Here is a 15,806-nt window from a genome sequence, read left to right as displayed (position 1 = left end):
CAGCACGATGGAGGAATCGCCCCCCCGGGTCTTGCCGGTGAGAATTACCTTCCCTGATTCTCGCTGTATTTTTTGCCCGTGTTGCTGTTCTTGCTGGAGGCTAACATGAGCTGAAAATCACCCCCATTGAATTCGAGCCGGAGACTTCAGACAGTTCCAATATACTTCCCAAAATAGCTACTTAGGAAATGTTCAACAGGTTAAAACCTAGTCTAACTCCTGGGTAACTCTGGAACTGACTCCCCAATCGCTTACACTGTCACCCTTAACTATACCCACTCACACCACCCCAGGCTATACACCTCGCATGGCACGATGGCACAATGATTAGCACTGCTGCCTCACAGCGCCAGGGACCTGGGTTCGATTCTCGGTTTGGGTCACTATCTGTGTGGAATTTGCACATTCTCCCTGTGTCTGTGAGGGTTTCCTCCGGGTGCTCCGGTTTCCTCCCACAGTCTGAAAGACATGCTGGTTAGGTGCATTGACCCAAACAGTGGCCAGAGTGTGGCGACTAGGAGAATTTCACAGTAACTTCATTGCAATGTTAATGTAAGCCTTACTTGTGACTAATAAATATACTTCAACCCCACAGATCCCACAATAACCCCCCCCCCCGCTCCCCAAGCCACAGATTACCCCCGGCTTTCCTGACCCAACCACCTCCCCACCTGACTACCCACTTACCCACCTCTGGAACAAGCTGCCAGAGGTAGTAGTAGAGGCGGGTAAAATGTTGTCTTTTAAAGTCCATGTAGTCTACATGGACTTTCGCAAGGCCTTTGACAAGGTACCGCATGGTAGATTGTTGCATGAGGTTAAATCTCACGGGATCCAGGGTGAGGTATCTAAATGGATACAAAATTGGCTTCTTGACAGAAACCAGAGGATGGTTGTAGAGAGTTGTTTTTCAAACTGAAGGCCTGTGACCAGCAGTGTGCCTCAGGGATCAGTGCTGGGTCCACTGTTATTTGTCGTTTATATTAATGATTTGGATGAGAATATAGGAGGCATGGTTAGTAAGTTTGCAGATGACACCAAGATTGGTGGCATAGTGGACAGTGAAGAAAGTTATCTCCAATTGCAACGGAACCTTGATCAACTGGGCCACTGGGCTGACGAATGGCAGATGGAGTTTAATTTAGACAAATGCGAGGTGATGCATTTTGGTAGATTGAACCAGGGCAGGACTTACTCAGTTAATGGTAGGGTGTTGGGGAGAGTTACAGAACAAAGAGATCTCGGGGTGCATGTTCATAGCTCCTTGAAAGTGGAGTCACAGGTGGACAGAGGGTGAAGAAGGCATTCGGCATGCTTGGTTTCATCGATCAGAGCATTGAATACAGGAGTTGGAACATCTTGTTGAAGTTGTACAAGACATTGGTAAGGCCACACTTGGAATATTGTGTGCAATTCTGGTCACCCTATTATAGGAAGGATATTATTAAACTAGAAAGAGTGCAGAAAAGATTTACTAGGATGCTACCGGGACTTGATGGATTGAGTTATGAGGAGAGGCTGGATAGACTGGGATTTTTTTCTCTGGAGCGTAGGAGGCTGAGGGGTGATCTTATAGAGGTCTATAAAATAATGAGGGGCACAGATCAGCTAGATAGTTAATATCTTTTCCCAAAGGTAGGGGAGTCTAAAACTAGAGGGCATAGGTTTAAGGTGAGAGGGGAGAGATACACAAGTGTCCAGAGGGGCAATTTTTTCACACAGAGGGTGGTGAGTGTCTGGAACAAGCTGCCAGGGGTAGTAGTAGAGGCGGGTACAATTTTGTCTTTTAAAAAGCATTTAGATAGTTACATGGGTACGATGGATATAGAGGGATATAGGCCAAATTGGGATTAGCTTAGGTGTTTAAAAAAAAAGGGCTGCATGGACAAGTTGGGCCAAAGGGCCTGTTTCCATACTGTAAACCTCTATGACTCTATGAGTCTATTTAGACAGTTACATGAATAAGACGGGTATAGAGGGATGTGGGCCAAACGCGGGCAATTGGGACTAGCTTAGTGGTTAATAAAAAGGGTGGCATGGACAAGTTGGGCCGAAGGGCCTGTTTCCATGCTGTAAACCTCTATGACTCTATTACCAACTTATCCACATACCCATCTCAGGCAACTGTCCCCTACCAATTTATCTACCTCACCCATTCACTCACCCATTCTCAAGGGCAACGACGCATGGGCAATAAATGCCAGCCTAGTCTGCGATGCCCACATCCCGTAAATGAATTTTTAAAAAATTCACCCATCCATTCACTGACAGTCAATTTAAACTTATATACAGCAACTCATCTTGTCAAAAGAGGCTGTGTCTTATCTTCCCTAACAAAACTGTGATCCATTGGATTTCCCCGACAGACTCCCGGTTCCTGTATTTCTGGGATGGCTGGGTTCGGAAGACCCAGGTAAAAATGTAGCCTCAGGTCAGGAGAATTTCCGGATGCTATGGCAATCTGATGATGATTGCTGCTCCACGGAAGGTCCTGGCCAATCCTGCTGGAAACGCTTCTCAAGTCAGGCAATAGCTGTGGAGATGAAAACAGACGCAGCGTTTCTGGTCGATTACCTTTCACCAGGACTAGAGGGAATGGTAGCGAGTCATCACTGGGCAACAAAGACAGCATCAACATGCATTTATATAGCACCTTTAACAAACTAAAACATCCCAAGATACTTTAAAGGATCATTATCCAACAAAATTTGACCCCGAGCATTTAGGGCAAATGAGAGGTAGGTTTTATGGGGTTTAAAAGAGGAAAAGACTGGTCGAGAGGAGAAGGGAGAATTCCAAATTGTAGGACCTCAGCAGCTGAAGGCAGGTTTGCCATTGGTAGAATGGTTAAAATTGTGCTGGTCAAGATGCCTGAATTGGAGGTGCACCGATGTAGTTGTAGGGTTAGAGGAGGCTACAGAGATGGCAGAGGGTGTGTATGTGGGGGTGGGGTGATAGGGTTCTGCCTGGAAATTAAGGATGAGATGTTACAATCAGGCATTATTTTATTAGGGAAGCAATGCAAACGATCGAGTTGATGGGATAATGGTTGAACGGGTCTTGATGTTCATAAGGACACAGGCAGTAGAGTTTTGAATGACCTCAGGTTTGTGGAGGATCCAATGAGGAGGCTGGCGAGAAGGACACTGGAACAGTCCGTCTAGAGCAGGCCCGTCCAGCCATTTCACTCGGGTGCACATTTGCATATTTTTGTCATTCAAGGAGCCGATGTGGAAATTTCAGAAAGATACATTTGCCACAACGTTAAACTGAATTTCCAAATAACTCGCAGTATTAAGAAAAGAGACAATTGCTGAGCAAAAAAGATAAAGCAATGTTTTAGCAATAAACTGCTAACTTTTAAAAAGCCATTCATAAAAGTGACCTGAATGTGAGAGGGTCAGAGTGTGTGTGCCACGCTCACGCCCAGTTTCAGGGTCTCGCTCACTCTCCCTCAGCCACTGTGAGTGTGAGGGTGACTGTGAGAGTGACTGTGAGAGTGACTGTGAGAGTGACTGTGAGAGTGAGAGTGAGTGTGAGAGTGAGTGTGAGAGTGAGTGTGAGAGAGAGTGTGAGAGTGAGTGTGTGAGTGTGAGAGTGAGTGTGAGAGTGAGTGTGAGAGTGAGTGTGAGAGAGAGTGTGAGAGTGAGAGAGAGTGTGAGAGTGAGTGTGAGTGTGAGAGAGAGTGTGAGAGAGAGTGTGAGTGTGAGAGTGAGTGTGAGAGTGAGAGCGAGTGAGTGTGAGAGAGAGTGTGAGAGAGAGTGTGAGCACCCTGAGACTGGGAAAAACTCTTACACATACACACACAAACACACAGTCTCTCCCTCCCACACACATATGTGCACACACATACACAGTGTCTCTCACACACACTCACACACACACCCTCTCTCACCTGCCCCCACACTCACACACATATATACACACACATACTCTCTCACTGCCACATAGATTCAGTCTCTCTCACTCTCTCATTCTCCCCCCCACCCCCACCCTGCACACTCACTCTTTCAGTCCCACACACTCACTCTTGCGCACCGACACACACACATACAACACACACACAGATAGATGGGTGATTTTAAGGAGATAGAAGTAAGTAGCCTCAATAATGATGGAGATATATGGTCGTTTCAGTTGGTTTACCCTCAGACTTTTGTGAGGGAGACGGGTGGAGTCAGTGACTTGAGAACTGTAATTTGTATCAGGTGCCAAAGACAATGGCCGGGACTTTACGGCCCCGCTCATCCCGAGACCAGAAAATGCCTGAGGTCAGCGGACTTTCCCATTGTTCGCCCCTTGCCTGCTCCAATTCCCATGGCAGGTGGAGCAGTAAAATTCCAACCAATGGCTTCAGTAAATTCAGTGTTTAGTTGGATGAAATTTCTGTTCATGCAGTCGACAAGCAGTCTGATGATGCAGAGATAGTGAAAAGATTGCAGGAGATGGTCATGAAGTAGAGTTGGGAATCATGGCTGTGTTGGAATTCACCGTGTTTTCTCTCGATCCCATCCATGTGGTCCTGACTTTCCGGCTTGCCAATCGAAGAGTTGACATCTTCCTTCTTTCATTTATTTTCTTTTTTCTTTTTATTTGCCTGCAGCTCAAATGCTGAGAATGCAGCATAATAATTGTTTCTAGCTGGGAATGTGTTACTTTGTGGGCCTAATGAAATTTTGTTTACTTATGTTCTCCTGGGATTTTAGACTAGGTATGCAGAGTCATGTGAGTTTTGGTTAGGTTGATTGACAGGGACAGAGTCATGTGGTTAATGGGAGAAGTTATGCTTGCAGGAAAAAAAAGTTTCCTTTTCATTTTAAAATAAAGAGCAGTTGCTGCCTGGAGCTGGTGGAAGAAGGAAGCGTCTCTCTCTTTCTCTCTCTCCTGAAAGTTCCAAGACTGTTAACCTAAGTCAAAACAAAGTATGCCTACGTTTAGCTAACTAATTTTAAAGACTGGTTTAAGTCTATTAGGAAAATATTGCTTGATTGGAGCTAATCGTGATAGGTTAGAATTGTTTAAGTGTTGTTCAATTGTTAAAAAATAAGCTAATTCATTTGTTATAGTTAAACTGTGTTGTTAAATAATGGTCCCTAGTTTGTCAGTGGAATCGCATCTGGAGTGAAACATCCTATCCTCACATTTATGTCAAAATAGCAAATTGTTGGAGTCCAGTCCAGCTTCATAATTTAACTTGGAGCTTCTGATCCGGTCCTCTAACAACTGACAGGGAGAGACTTACACTTTTGTCACTCCTTTGGATGTTTCAGCTAACCAGCAATGTAGGTTAAAAATGAGAAGCAAACTAGCACACAAAAGTGTGAAACAAGTTCGACAGATCACATTGATCTGCTGGACACACAACCCAAACCCGAGGGGCTCAGGCAATAGTGCTCATGTTTCTAGGCCAGAGTGCCCTTGGGTCAAGACCCATTCAAGCTCTTATTCACCATGTCCATGCAGATCACACCCAATCATTACCTTGCTGTTATTTGTACAGCCCGATTACGAAAGATGTTGATCAGAATTCTCCAATCCCACTGCAGTTAATTGAGATTTGGCTGAGTGCCAAACTCTTCATTCTCACTGGCAGCAGTGGCAGAGCATACAGCATTGGAGAATTCTGGCTATCGTGTACCTAAATACCTGTCCAAATCAGGTCAGAGTCTAACAACTCCGGGATTGCCTCTGTCAGGCCCCTATCAGCCTGTACCCTGCCCAATACCAGCTTGACAAAATCAAGAAGAATCATAGAATTCCGACAGTGCAGAAAGAAGCCATTCGGCCCATCGAGTCTGCACTGACCACAATCTCCCCCCCCCACCCTGCCCCGGACCCTATCCCTGTAACCACATGTATTTACCCTGTTGATTCCCCTGACACTAAGGGGCAATTTAGCATGGCCAATCAACCTAACCCGCACATCTTTGGACCGTGGGAGGAAACCGGAGCACCCGAAGGAAACCCACGCAGACATGGGGAGGACATGCAGACTGCGCACAGACAGTGACCCAAGCCAGGAATCGAACCCAGGTCCCTGGTGCTGAGAGGCAGCAGTGCTAATCACTGTGCCACTATGCCGCCCCGTGTCCTTGATATGTGGCTATTTTGCCTTGGCCCTATCCACATCTGAGCCTCTTGGATTCTGCTAATGTGTTTATCTTTTACTTTTCATACAGCCACCAAATTTCTGCTGACTGTTTCCTTTTCACAATTTGGTCAGCGAATTAAGGTCTAAACCACAATTTCCCATCAAGCTGTTTTTGGACTAAACACATTACCGGGGGAATTTTTTTTAAAGTTCAAGAGAAGATTCAGTTTAACAATAAAAGTGCACAGTCAGTCATAGGATTTAATTTGGTATTTGTTAATATGAAGATAACTCAAGTTAGAGATTTCTCTGGACTCAGACAAGGGTTCATGTGGAAATGAATGCCATGTTTTCAGATGATGTCACTGAGGGGGCAGAATGTGGATGGGAAATAGGAGGGACCCAAGGATAGATCCCTGAGGGACAGCAGAGATAACAGCACTGGAGTTGGAATAATTGTGAATGATCGTCTGGCTGTAACTGGATCGACAAGAATGCAATCAAGCACGGTGGCACAGTGGTTAGCACTGCTGCCTCACAGGACCAGGGACCTGGGTTCGATTCCCAACTTGGGTCACTGCCTGTGCACTGCATGTTCTCTCCGTGTCTGCGTGGGTTTCCTCCGGATGCTCCGGTATCCTCCCACAGTCCAAAGATCTGCTTTGGTTGGTCGGCCATGCTAAATTGCCCCTTAGTGTCACAGGATGTGTAGGTTGGAGGGATTAGTGGGGTAAATGTGTGGGGTTGTGGAACCTTGGATGGGATTGCTGTTGGCGCAGACTGTATGGGCCGGATGGCCTCCTTCTGCACTGTAGGGTTTCTATGATCTATTTGCACCTCAACAATGCCTATCACAACCTCAGGCATCCCAAAATGTTTTAGAGTCAATGAAGTACATTTGAAATGTAGTCACACAGTTGTAATAAAGAACAAAGAACAAAGAACAATACAGCACAGGAACAGGCCCTTCGGCCCCCCAAGCCCGCGCCGCTCCCCGGTCCAGGATTGAATCCTGAATCCAGGATCCCCGCCCAATTTTCCAGCCTATCTACATACCAATATCCTATCCACCGAGCTGTCCCTCACAGCTACGATGCTTTGTTCATTACAACCTATTAACTTACCCCCACCCCCCCATTCCAGACCATGTGATCTCCAGGGAGAGGCGAAAACCCAGAGTGAAAAACCCCAGGGCCAATATGGGGAAAAAAATCTGGGAAATTCCTCTCCGACCCCCTGAGGCGATCGAAACGAGTCCAGGAGATCACAATGGCCCCGATCGGAAAATGCTTCCCAACCCTAGTTGAACATCAGTGCGGAAACATGTTCCTGTGTCAGCCAGTGTAAACCAAGAGAAGGAATTATCCTGGTGTCACAAAGCAGGGCGTGGGGAGGGTGGGGAGGAAGAGTTGATTCTGTAAAATTATTATAATGCATATACAATGTTTGTAAATGGCCTTGGTTATGTCAGATTAATTATTTAAAGAGAGTTGCTGAAAAATAATTAATTCAACATCATATTCAAGATAGGAAAATCCTACTAACTGTCCTGGCTTGTCCTGTCACCTCTTTAACCTGTGATTATCCCTCTCTCCACTTGTATTGTCTGTACCTGTAATGACTGATTACCTGTAAAGACTCGCTTGCAATTGAATCTCTGTCTATATATGCCGTGTTTGTGAATCCGCCACTCCACTCATCTGATGAAGGAGCTGCGCTCCAAAAGCTCGTGATTCCAAATAAACCTGTTAGACTTTAACCTGGTGTTGTGAGACTTCTTACTATATTCAAGGTGGTTGAGGGAAAAGTTAAATTGAAGCCTTGTTAATATATTGCAAGTTCTAGAGCTGGGTTCATGGTTGAAGGTTGGGAAAGGATAGGGGCACATTAGACTGAACTACTTTATCCAACAGGTAGTGAACAAATGAACTGACCAGAGAGGAAGACGAGGCAGACAGTGTGGAAATATTTAACTAACTGCACAGATATTTGAATGAGTAGGCAATCGAGGGGTATTTATTTTTGTGACCAGCCAAATGAACTGGATCATAATATCTGGTTTACTTACTTTTGTTCCATGTGCTGTGAATTTCAGTAGTTTCCAGCCTACAGCCTCTCCAAAACTAACGTTCTTCATGTACCTTGTTCCTCTTTATCAGGGCCCCTCCTATTATAGGTTACTTACCATTCGAAGTGCTAGGAACATCTGGCTATGATTACTACCACGTTGATGACCTGGAACTTCTAGCAAGATGCCATGAACACTGTAGGTGACTGGATATATACGCTAGTGATGGCTAAGGGACTGATATCAGGGACAGAGTCAGTAATGAGATAGGTGCATTGGAAAACACGTTATAGATCAGGGAAATCAAACCCTACTGACATTTAACCCCCCACCATTGGGACTAACATATAATTAAGGATGAACAAATTGCACTCTGCACAGCATTCCCTCAAAGTCATGTTTTGGGCTGTCTGGTTTATCTATTTGTTTAATTAGTGGGTGAATGATGTGGGAAGTCATAATGACGCTGTAATTTGTGATTGCATTAATATAGTTTGAATACAATCTATATTTTATTGTATTCATATGTATGTATTGTATTGTGTGTTGGTTAAGCTCAGTTGGCTGGACAGCTGCTTAGCGATGCCAACAGAATGGGTTCAATTCTTGTACCAACTGAGGTTATTCATGAAGGCCTACCTTCTCAGCCTTGCCCCTCACCTGAGGTGTGCTGAGGTTAAATCACCACCAGTCACAGCCTATGGTCATCTGGGACTATGGCGACTTTACTTTTTTTTAATATGGTTTGATTATTTTGGATTCTGTAAGAGATGTTTCGCAGGAGTCCTGTTGGAAATCAAATCATACTAATCCATGCTTAGAAACCAAGCCCCTCAGTTCTATCTCAACTTACTTTCCATTTCTCTTTCCTGCGTGGCCCTGTTTAAATTGTTATGAGCCTGGCAGTTTGGGGAATGGCTTATTCTAACTTGCTTGGTTTTGGTGCAGCGCGGTGGCACAGCGGTTAGCACTGCTGCCTCACAGTACCAGGTGATCCGGGTTCGATTCCCGGCTTGGGCCACTGAGTTTGCACGTTCTCCCTGTGTCTGTGTGGGTTTCCTCCGGGGATGCTCAGGTTTCCTCCCACACTCCAAAGATGTACGGATTAGGTGGATTAGCCATGCTAAATTGCTCCTTAGTGTCAGGGGGATTATCAGGGTAAATACATGCGGTTACAGGGATAAGGCCTGGGTTGGATTGTTGTCAGTGCAGGCTCGATGGGCCGAAAGGCCTCCTCTGCACTCCAGGGATTTTATGCTTCAATGTTGGACAAACTTCAACTCCGCACACCAAGATTTGAGATGTCAGAGTAGATCTGGACTTACTCAAGTAACAAGTCGACAGCCTGTTTTACATGTCTCCTGATTTAAAGGCACTGAATTTTTGAAAAAATCAGCACACTGTCATTTGCTTTGTGCTGTGGCAAAATAAGTCAAGATCTACCCCACAGACACTAAATAATGAGAACATGGATTCGAGCTTTAGAGGGGAGATTTTGGCAGGTCTGTAGCCAGTTGCTAAATGGATGGAAGGGAGTTGGATAGGTACATTTACAGGCAATCTCTCTGACCCACCTAGCCTTCCGAGAGTTGCCTGCCATCTACTCCTCATTCCCACACTCCTCAAGCTACATGTTTCTCAACTACATAAAACACAATACAATTCCTAGCTTACCGCGCCACTGGAGGATTTACCACAAAGAAATGCTCTTATCTACAGCCCTTAGCATTCCATGAATATTGAACACTTTATTTCAAATCCAGCTCAAATTGATGAAATATTATTCTACCCGTACATTGTACAAATCATTTTGCAAAATTAATATCCTAAGTCTCAATTCGGTTTCTAATGGGAAAACACCCACTGACTCTAATTCCACATTATGGGCGGCACGGTGGCATGATGTTTAGCACTGCTGCCTCACACCTCCAGGGACCCGGGTTCGATTCCCGGCTCGGGTCACTGTCTGTGTGGAGTTTGCACATTCTCCCCGTGTCTGCAAGGGTTTCCTGCAGGTGCTCCGGTTTCCTCCCACAGTCCAAAGATGTACGGGTTAGGTGCATTGGCCATGCTCAATTGCCCCTTAGTGTCCCGGGACGCATAGGTTAGTGGGAGTAGCAGAGTAAATATGTGTGGAGTTATGGGGATAGGGCCTGGGTGGGATTGTTGTCAGTGCAGTATCGATGGGCTGAATGGCCTCCTTCTGCACTGTAGGGTTTCTATGGTTTCTACGATTTAATGGTAGTTTTAGTCTCAGAGGAAGGCTCATGTCCAGGTGATGACATGTGCAGGTAGAAGGATACTCAGACTTGCAATGTTTTCACAAATGTAGTGATGGGTCTGGGCTACGCCTCTTCCCTAGAAAGAGAGAGAAGGTATGGGGAGGAAGAGGGGGTGGAGGGATCAACTGACAATCAAATCCCAAGCCACCCTTATTGTGGATTCAGATGGGGAGCTGTACAGGTCCAGAGAATGGTCAGAATATGAAACTGATGAAATTGGACACGAGGCTCGAAGCTTCAGTAAAAGAAGGCTTTTATTAACTAACAATGAAGCTATCAGAACTTTAACACACTATCCCAGACTGAAGGGGTCCCGTCCGAGCAGGGACTCTTATACCTCTCCCAGGAGGCGGAGCCCGACTGGGATGTGCCACAACAGTAACAAACACAGGTGTAACAACCCCACCCTAACCCAACAGCAACATTAGTACAATCCCACAGTAACCTATATACATCCCTGTAGTACTGGCCAGCCCTGGCTCAGTACTATCCAGTGGGAACCAACGATGGTTCACCACAGAAACTCACTGCCACATGGAATGGTTGAGGTGAATAGCAGGTTTATTCAGGGGGGAAGCTAGATAGATATGTGAGGGAGAAGACAATAGAAGGATATGCTGATTGAGTTAGATGAAGAGGCTTGGGTGGAGTATAAACACCAGCAGAGACCAGTTGGACCAAATGGCCTGTTACTCTGCTCAGTGCAAACATAGAAGCAGGAACAACTTAAAACGAGGATATCACTGTCCGCAAAATGGAAAGAAATGTATGTTTTGTGAAATTTAAAGTATTTTACCAGTTATATATAATGGTTTGCCACTCACAATCTTGCTCATTCTGTTTAGTGATGCAGTTTGGGAAGGGCAAGTCTTGTTACTATCGTTTCCTGACCAAAGGACAGCGGTGGATTTGGCTTCAGACTCACTACTACATCACCTATCACCAGTGGAATTCTAAGCCTGAGTTTATTGTCTGCACTCACACTGTAGTGAGGTAAGTTTGCAATGGTTTTAGTGACGCCCCAGAGGGAAGCTGTGACTGCAATTCACACTATTTATATGTTCTTTTTTTCCCCCTTTTCAATGTCCCTGATTAAGATTAAGAAGAAAAACATGCTTGAGGACATAATTAGCTGATATGCAATTTGCAATATCTTGCCTGCACAGAATTTCACACTTTCTATCTTCAGCGAAACATTGCAATGTGGGCAAAAGCTGTTTCTCTGTCTAAGCCGGGTTTAAAATCCGTCAAACAGTCCACATCTTGAAGTGAATTTTGTTTAACAAAATATCAACGTGCTTTTAAGTTTATTCATTAGTCACAAGTAAGGCTTACATTAACAGTGTAATGAAGTTACTGTGAAATTCCCTCAGCCGCCACACTCCGGCGCCTGTTCGGGTCAATGCGCCTAACCAGCATGTCTTTCAGACTGTGGGAGGAAACCGGAGCACCCAGAGGAAACCCACGCAGACACGGGGAGAACGTGCAAACTCCACAGAGTCAGTGACCCAAGCCGGGAATCGAATCCAGGTCCCTGGCGCTGTGAGGCAGCAGTGCTAACCACTATGCCAATGAAAATTGTGAGGGAAGAGAGTGTCAAGAGCTCAGCTGACCCGGTGGTGGAGTGCAGGCAGGCTGAAGGAGCGTGAAGGCCGGAAAAAGGAAAATAGGATTACTGCCGTTGTTTCAGTTATCTTAAAGGAGCCAATGGACCAGCACCGGCCTGTACAATGCACAGGGTTACCACTGAGCATTTGAAAAAGGGTAACACTGGTGAATTCGTACCACGAAGACTGTCAGGAGCAGAACTGAGGATGTTCTGCAGAAGTGCACCATTTTAGTGAAGGCCATTCCCATGGGCGTTGGCTGGGAGCTGCCATTGGATAAGAATGTTGGTTAAATTCTTGAAGAAAAGGAGCTAGAATTGTACCTGACGATGTTTAAATTTTGAAGGATATTACTGTGTGCAGTAATTGCAGTACTGTGTGCAGGAATACTGTGTGCAGTGTTGGTCCCCATATTTGTGGAAGGATATATTGGCCTTGGAGGGAGTGCAGAGAAGGTTCACCAGGTTGATACCAGAGATGAGGGGGTGTTGATTATGAGGAGAGACTGAGCAGATTGGGTTTGTATTCGTTGGAATTTAGAAGGCTGAGGGGGGATCTTATAGAGACCAATAAGATAATGAAGGGGCTGGATAGGGTAGAGATGGAGAGATTCTTTCCACTTAGAAAGGAAACTAGAACTAGAGGGCACAGCCTCAAAATAAAGGGGGGTCGGTTTAGGACAGAGTTGAGGAGGAACTTCTTCTCTCAGAGGGTGGTGAATCTCTGGAATTCTCTGCCCACTGAAGTGGTGGAGGCTACCTCGTTGAATATGTTTAAATCACGGATAGATGGATTCCTGATCGGTAATGGAATTAGGGGTTATGGGGATCAGGTGGGTAAGTGGAACTGATCCACTTCAGATCAGCCATGATCTTATTGAATGGCGGGGCAGGCTCGAGGGGCTAGATGGCCTACTCCTGCTCCTATTTCTTATGTTCTTATGACTGAAATGAGTGACATGATATAGCGGGTGGACAGTAAATCAGTGTGATCCATCTTTGCTTTTATCGGTTATTTAATGTATAATTTATAGTTTAAATTGACCACGATTTGCCTGTGAATCCATATTTAATTTATGTTGATCTGGGCTTGATTGTTAATGTAAAAGTTATTAAAATCCACTGGTTTTCTGTTGGGGTTTTTCAGTAAATTTGATTCTTTTGGTCTCCATAACACTTTGCTTTCAGCTGTCTCAGCTCTGAACACTGGAATTCCCTCCCTAATCCTCTCCTCCTTTAAGACATTCTCCAAAGCCTCTGTCTTTGACCTAGTTTTAGATAACCTGTCTTGTGGGTCAGTGTCAAATTTCAAACTACTATGAAACCCTTTAGGAGATTCTATGACATTGAAGATGCCATAAAAATTCAAGATGTTGTTGCTTTGATGTCAAAGTGAAGCCTTCACATAAAAACTTGCAGGTAAATTCATAGAAATCATAGAAACCCTACAGTGCAGAAAGAGGCCATTTGGCCCATCGAGTCTGCACCGACCACAATTCCACCCAGGCCCTACCCCCGTGCCCCTACATATTTACCCGCTAATCCCTCGAACGTATACATCTCAGTACACTAAGGGGCAATTTTAGCATGACCAATCAACCTAATCCACACATCTTTGGACTGTGGGAGGAAACCGGAGCAGCCGGAGGAAACCCACGCAGACACGAGGAGAATGTACAAACTCCACACAGACATTGACCCAAGCCGGGAGTCGAACCCAGGTCCCTGGAGCTGTGAAGCAGCAGTGCTAACCACTGTGCTACCGTGCCAAATTGAGAGAACTCATCACATATTCAGTATATCTCATAAGAAACATAAGAACTAAGAGGAGTAGACAATTCAGCCCCTCGTACCTGCTCCACCATTGAAAACCATCATGATTGATCTCATCATGGCCTCATCTTCATCTTCCTGCCCATTCCCCATGACCCTTCACCCCTCTGCTAACTAAAACCCTGTCTATCTCCTCCTTGCTGCCTCACAGTGCCAGGGACCCAGATTCACTAACTTCATAACTGCTGCTAAACACTCCAACTGACCTTTGGAGGCTTGTGGAATATAACATTTTTCCATTGTAACAAAAAAAGTCCCCACATTTGAATATTTTAATTGCTATCTTGATCCAATCATAATTTATTTTGCTATCTGAAAATTTCAATGAAAAGTGAAGGATGAAATAAGTATGTTTAACTTCCTGGTTTGCTCTTTTTGCTGTTAGTTCCTTACCTGAGGAAGGATGTTCTTGCTATGGAGGGAGTGCAGCAAAGATTTACCTGACTGATTCCTGGGATGGCGGGATTGAAGTATGAGGAGAGATTGAGTTGGTTAGGATTATATAGGGCGGCATGGTGGCACAATGGTTAGCTCTGCTGCCTCATAGCACCAAGAACCTGGGTTCAATTCTCGGCTTGGGTCACTGTCTGTGCGGAGTTTGCACATTCTCCCTGTGTCTGCGTGGGTTTCCTCCGGATGCTCCGGTTTCCTTCCACAGTTTGAAAAACATGCTGGTTAGGGTGCATTGGCCGTGCTAAATTCTCCCTCACTGTATCCAAACAGGCGCCGGAGTGTGGCGACTAGGAGATTTTCAGAGTAACTTCATTGCAGTGTTAATGTAAGCCTACTTGTGACACGAATAAATAAACTTTAAACTTAAATGTATTTAGTGTTCCAGCGTCCACTGCACTCTGGGGTAGAGAATTGCACAGATTCACAACCATTTGTGAGAAATAATTCCTTCTCATTTCTGTTTTAAATCTGTCCCCCCCTCCCCCCCACCCCGTAGCCTAAAACTATGTCCTCTCATTCTAGAATGTTCACCAAGAAGAAACATCTACTCTACATCTACCCTGTCAATCCCCATTAGCATCTTCTATACCACAATTAGATCTCATTTCAATCTCTTAAACTCCAGCGAGAATCGGCCTATACTTCTCAAAATCTTTGCAAAGTTTCTACGTCCAAATGAATTAGAATTGAAGTGCTGTGGCCATAGAAGCAACCACGGCAGCCAACTTACACACAGGAAGATCCCACAAACAGGTACCAATTAAACTGCTTCACTGGTATTGGTTGAGAGATAAATTAGAAGCAGAGAAAGTTCACATGGACCGATCCCTGGGATGAGAGGGTTACCTTAAGAGGAAAGGTTGGACAGGTTGGGCCTGTACCCACTGGAGTTTAGAAGAATGAGAGGTGATCTTATTGAAACATGTAAGATCCTGAGGGGACTTGATGGGGTTGATGCTGATAGGATGTTTCCTCTTGTGGGAGAGACAAGAATGAGGGGACACAGTTTAAATATAAGAGCTGCCCCATTTAAGATGGAGATGAGGAGAAACATTTCTCTGAGGGTCGTCAGTCTGTGGCGTTCTCTTCTCAGAGAGTGGTGGAGGCAGGGTCATTAAATATTTTCAAGGCAGAGTTAGATAGTTCTTGACTAACAAGGGAGTCAAAGGTCATCAGGTATAGGCACAAAAGTGATATTGAGCCCACAATTAGGTCAGCTATGATCTTATTGAGTGGTGCAGCAGGCTCACAGGGCCAAATGGCCTACTCCTGCTTCTAGTTTGTATGTTGATCTGTATAAATGTTGGCCGCGATCCAGATGATTTCATGCTTTTCTTCCAGTGGGTGCCATAGAGTCTTTTAGCCTCAGCAGACCACCTCGTGGGCACGATGGCATGGGTGGCACGGTGTCACAGTGGTTAGCACTGCTGCCTCACAGTGCTAGGGATCCGAGTTCAATTCCCGGCTTGAGTC

General features: G+C 45.2%; 1 protein-coding gene across 1 annotated transcript in view; it reads left to right on the top strand.

Moving 5' to 3' along the window:
• LOC144493170 (neuronal PAS domain-containing protein 2-like) overlaps positions 1–15,806 on the top strand; it is a 108,822-nt gene that overhangs the window by 49,099 nt on the left and 43,917 nt on the right. The window contains exons 9-10 of the mRNA XM_078212066.1: positions 8,251–8,357; positions 11,287–11,434. Coding sequence (XP_078068192.1) covers positions 8,251–8,357; positions 11,287–11,434 — 255 coding nt within the window. The remainder of the gene's footprint in view (positions 1–8,250; positions 8,358–11,286; positions 11,435–15,806) is intronic.

Source organism: Mustelus asterias, chromosome 4 (assembly GCF_964213995.1).
Source record: "Mustelus asterias chromosome 4, sMusAst1.hap1.1, whole genome shotgun sequence".
NCBI lineage: Eukaryota > Metazoa > Chordata > Chondrichthyes > Carcharhiniformes > Triakidae > Mustelus > Mustelus asterias.
Note: the sequence above shows the minus strand (reverse complement) of the source record. Positions and strands in the feature narration are given on the sequence as shown.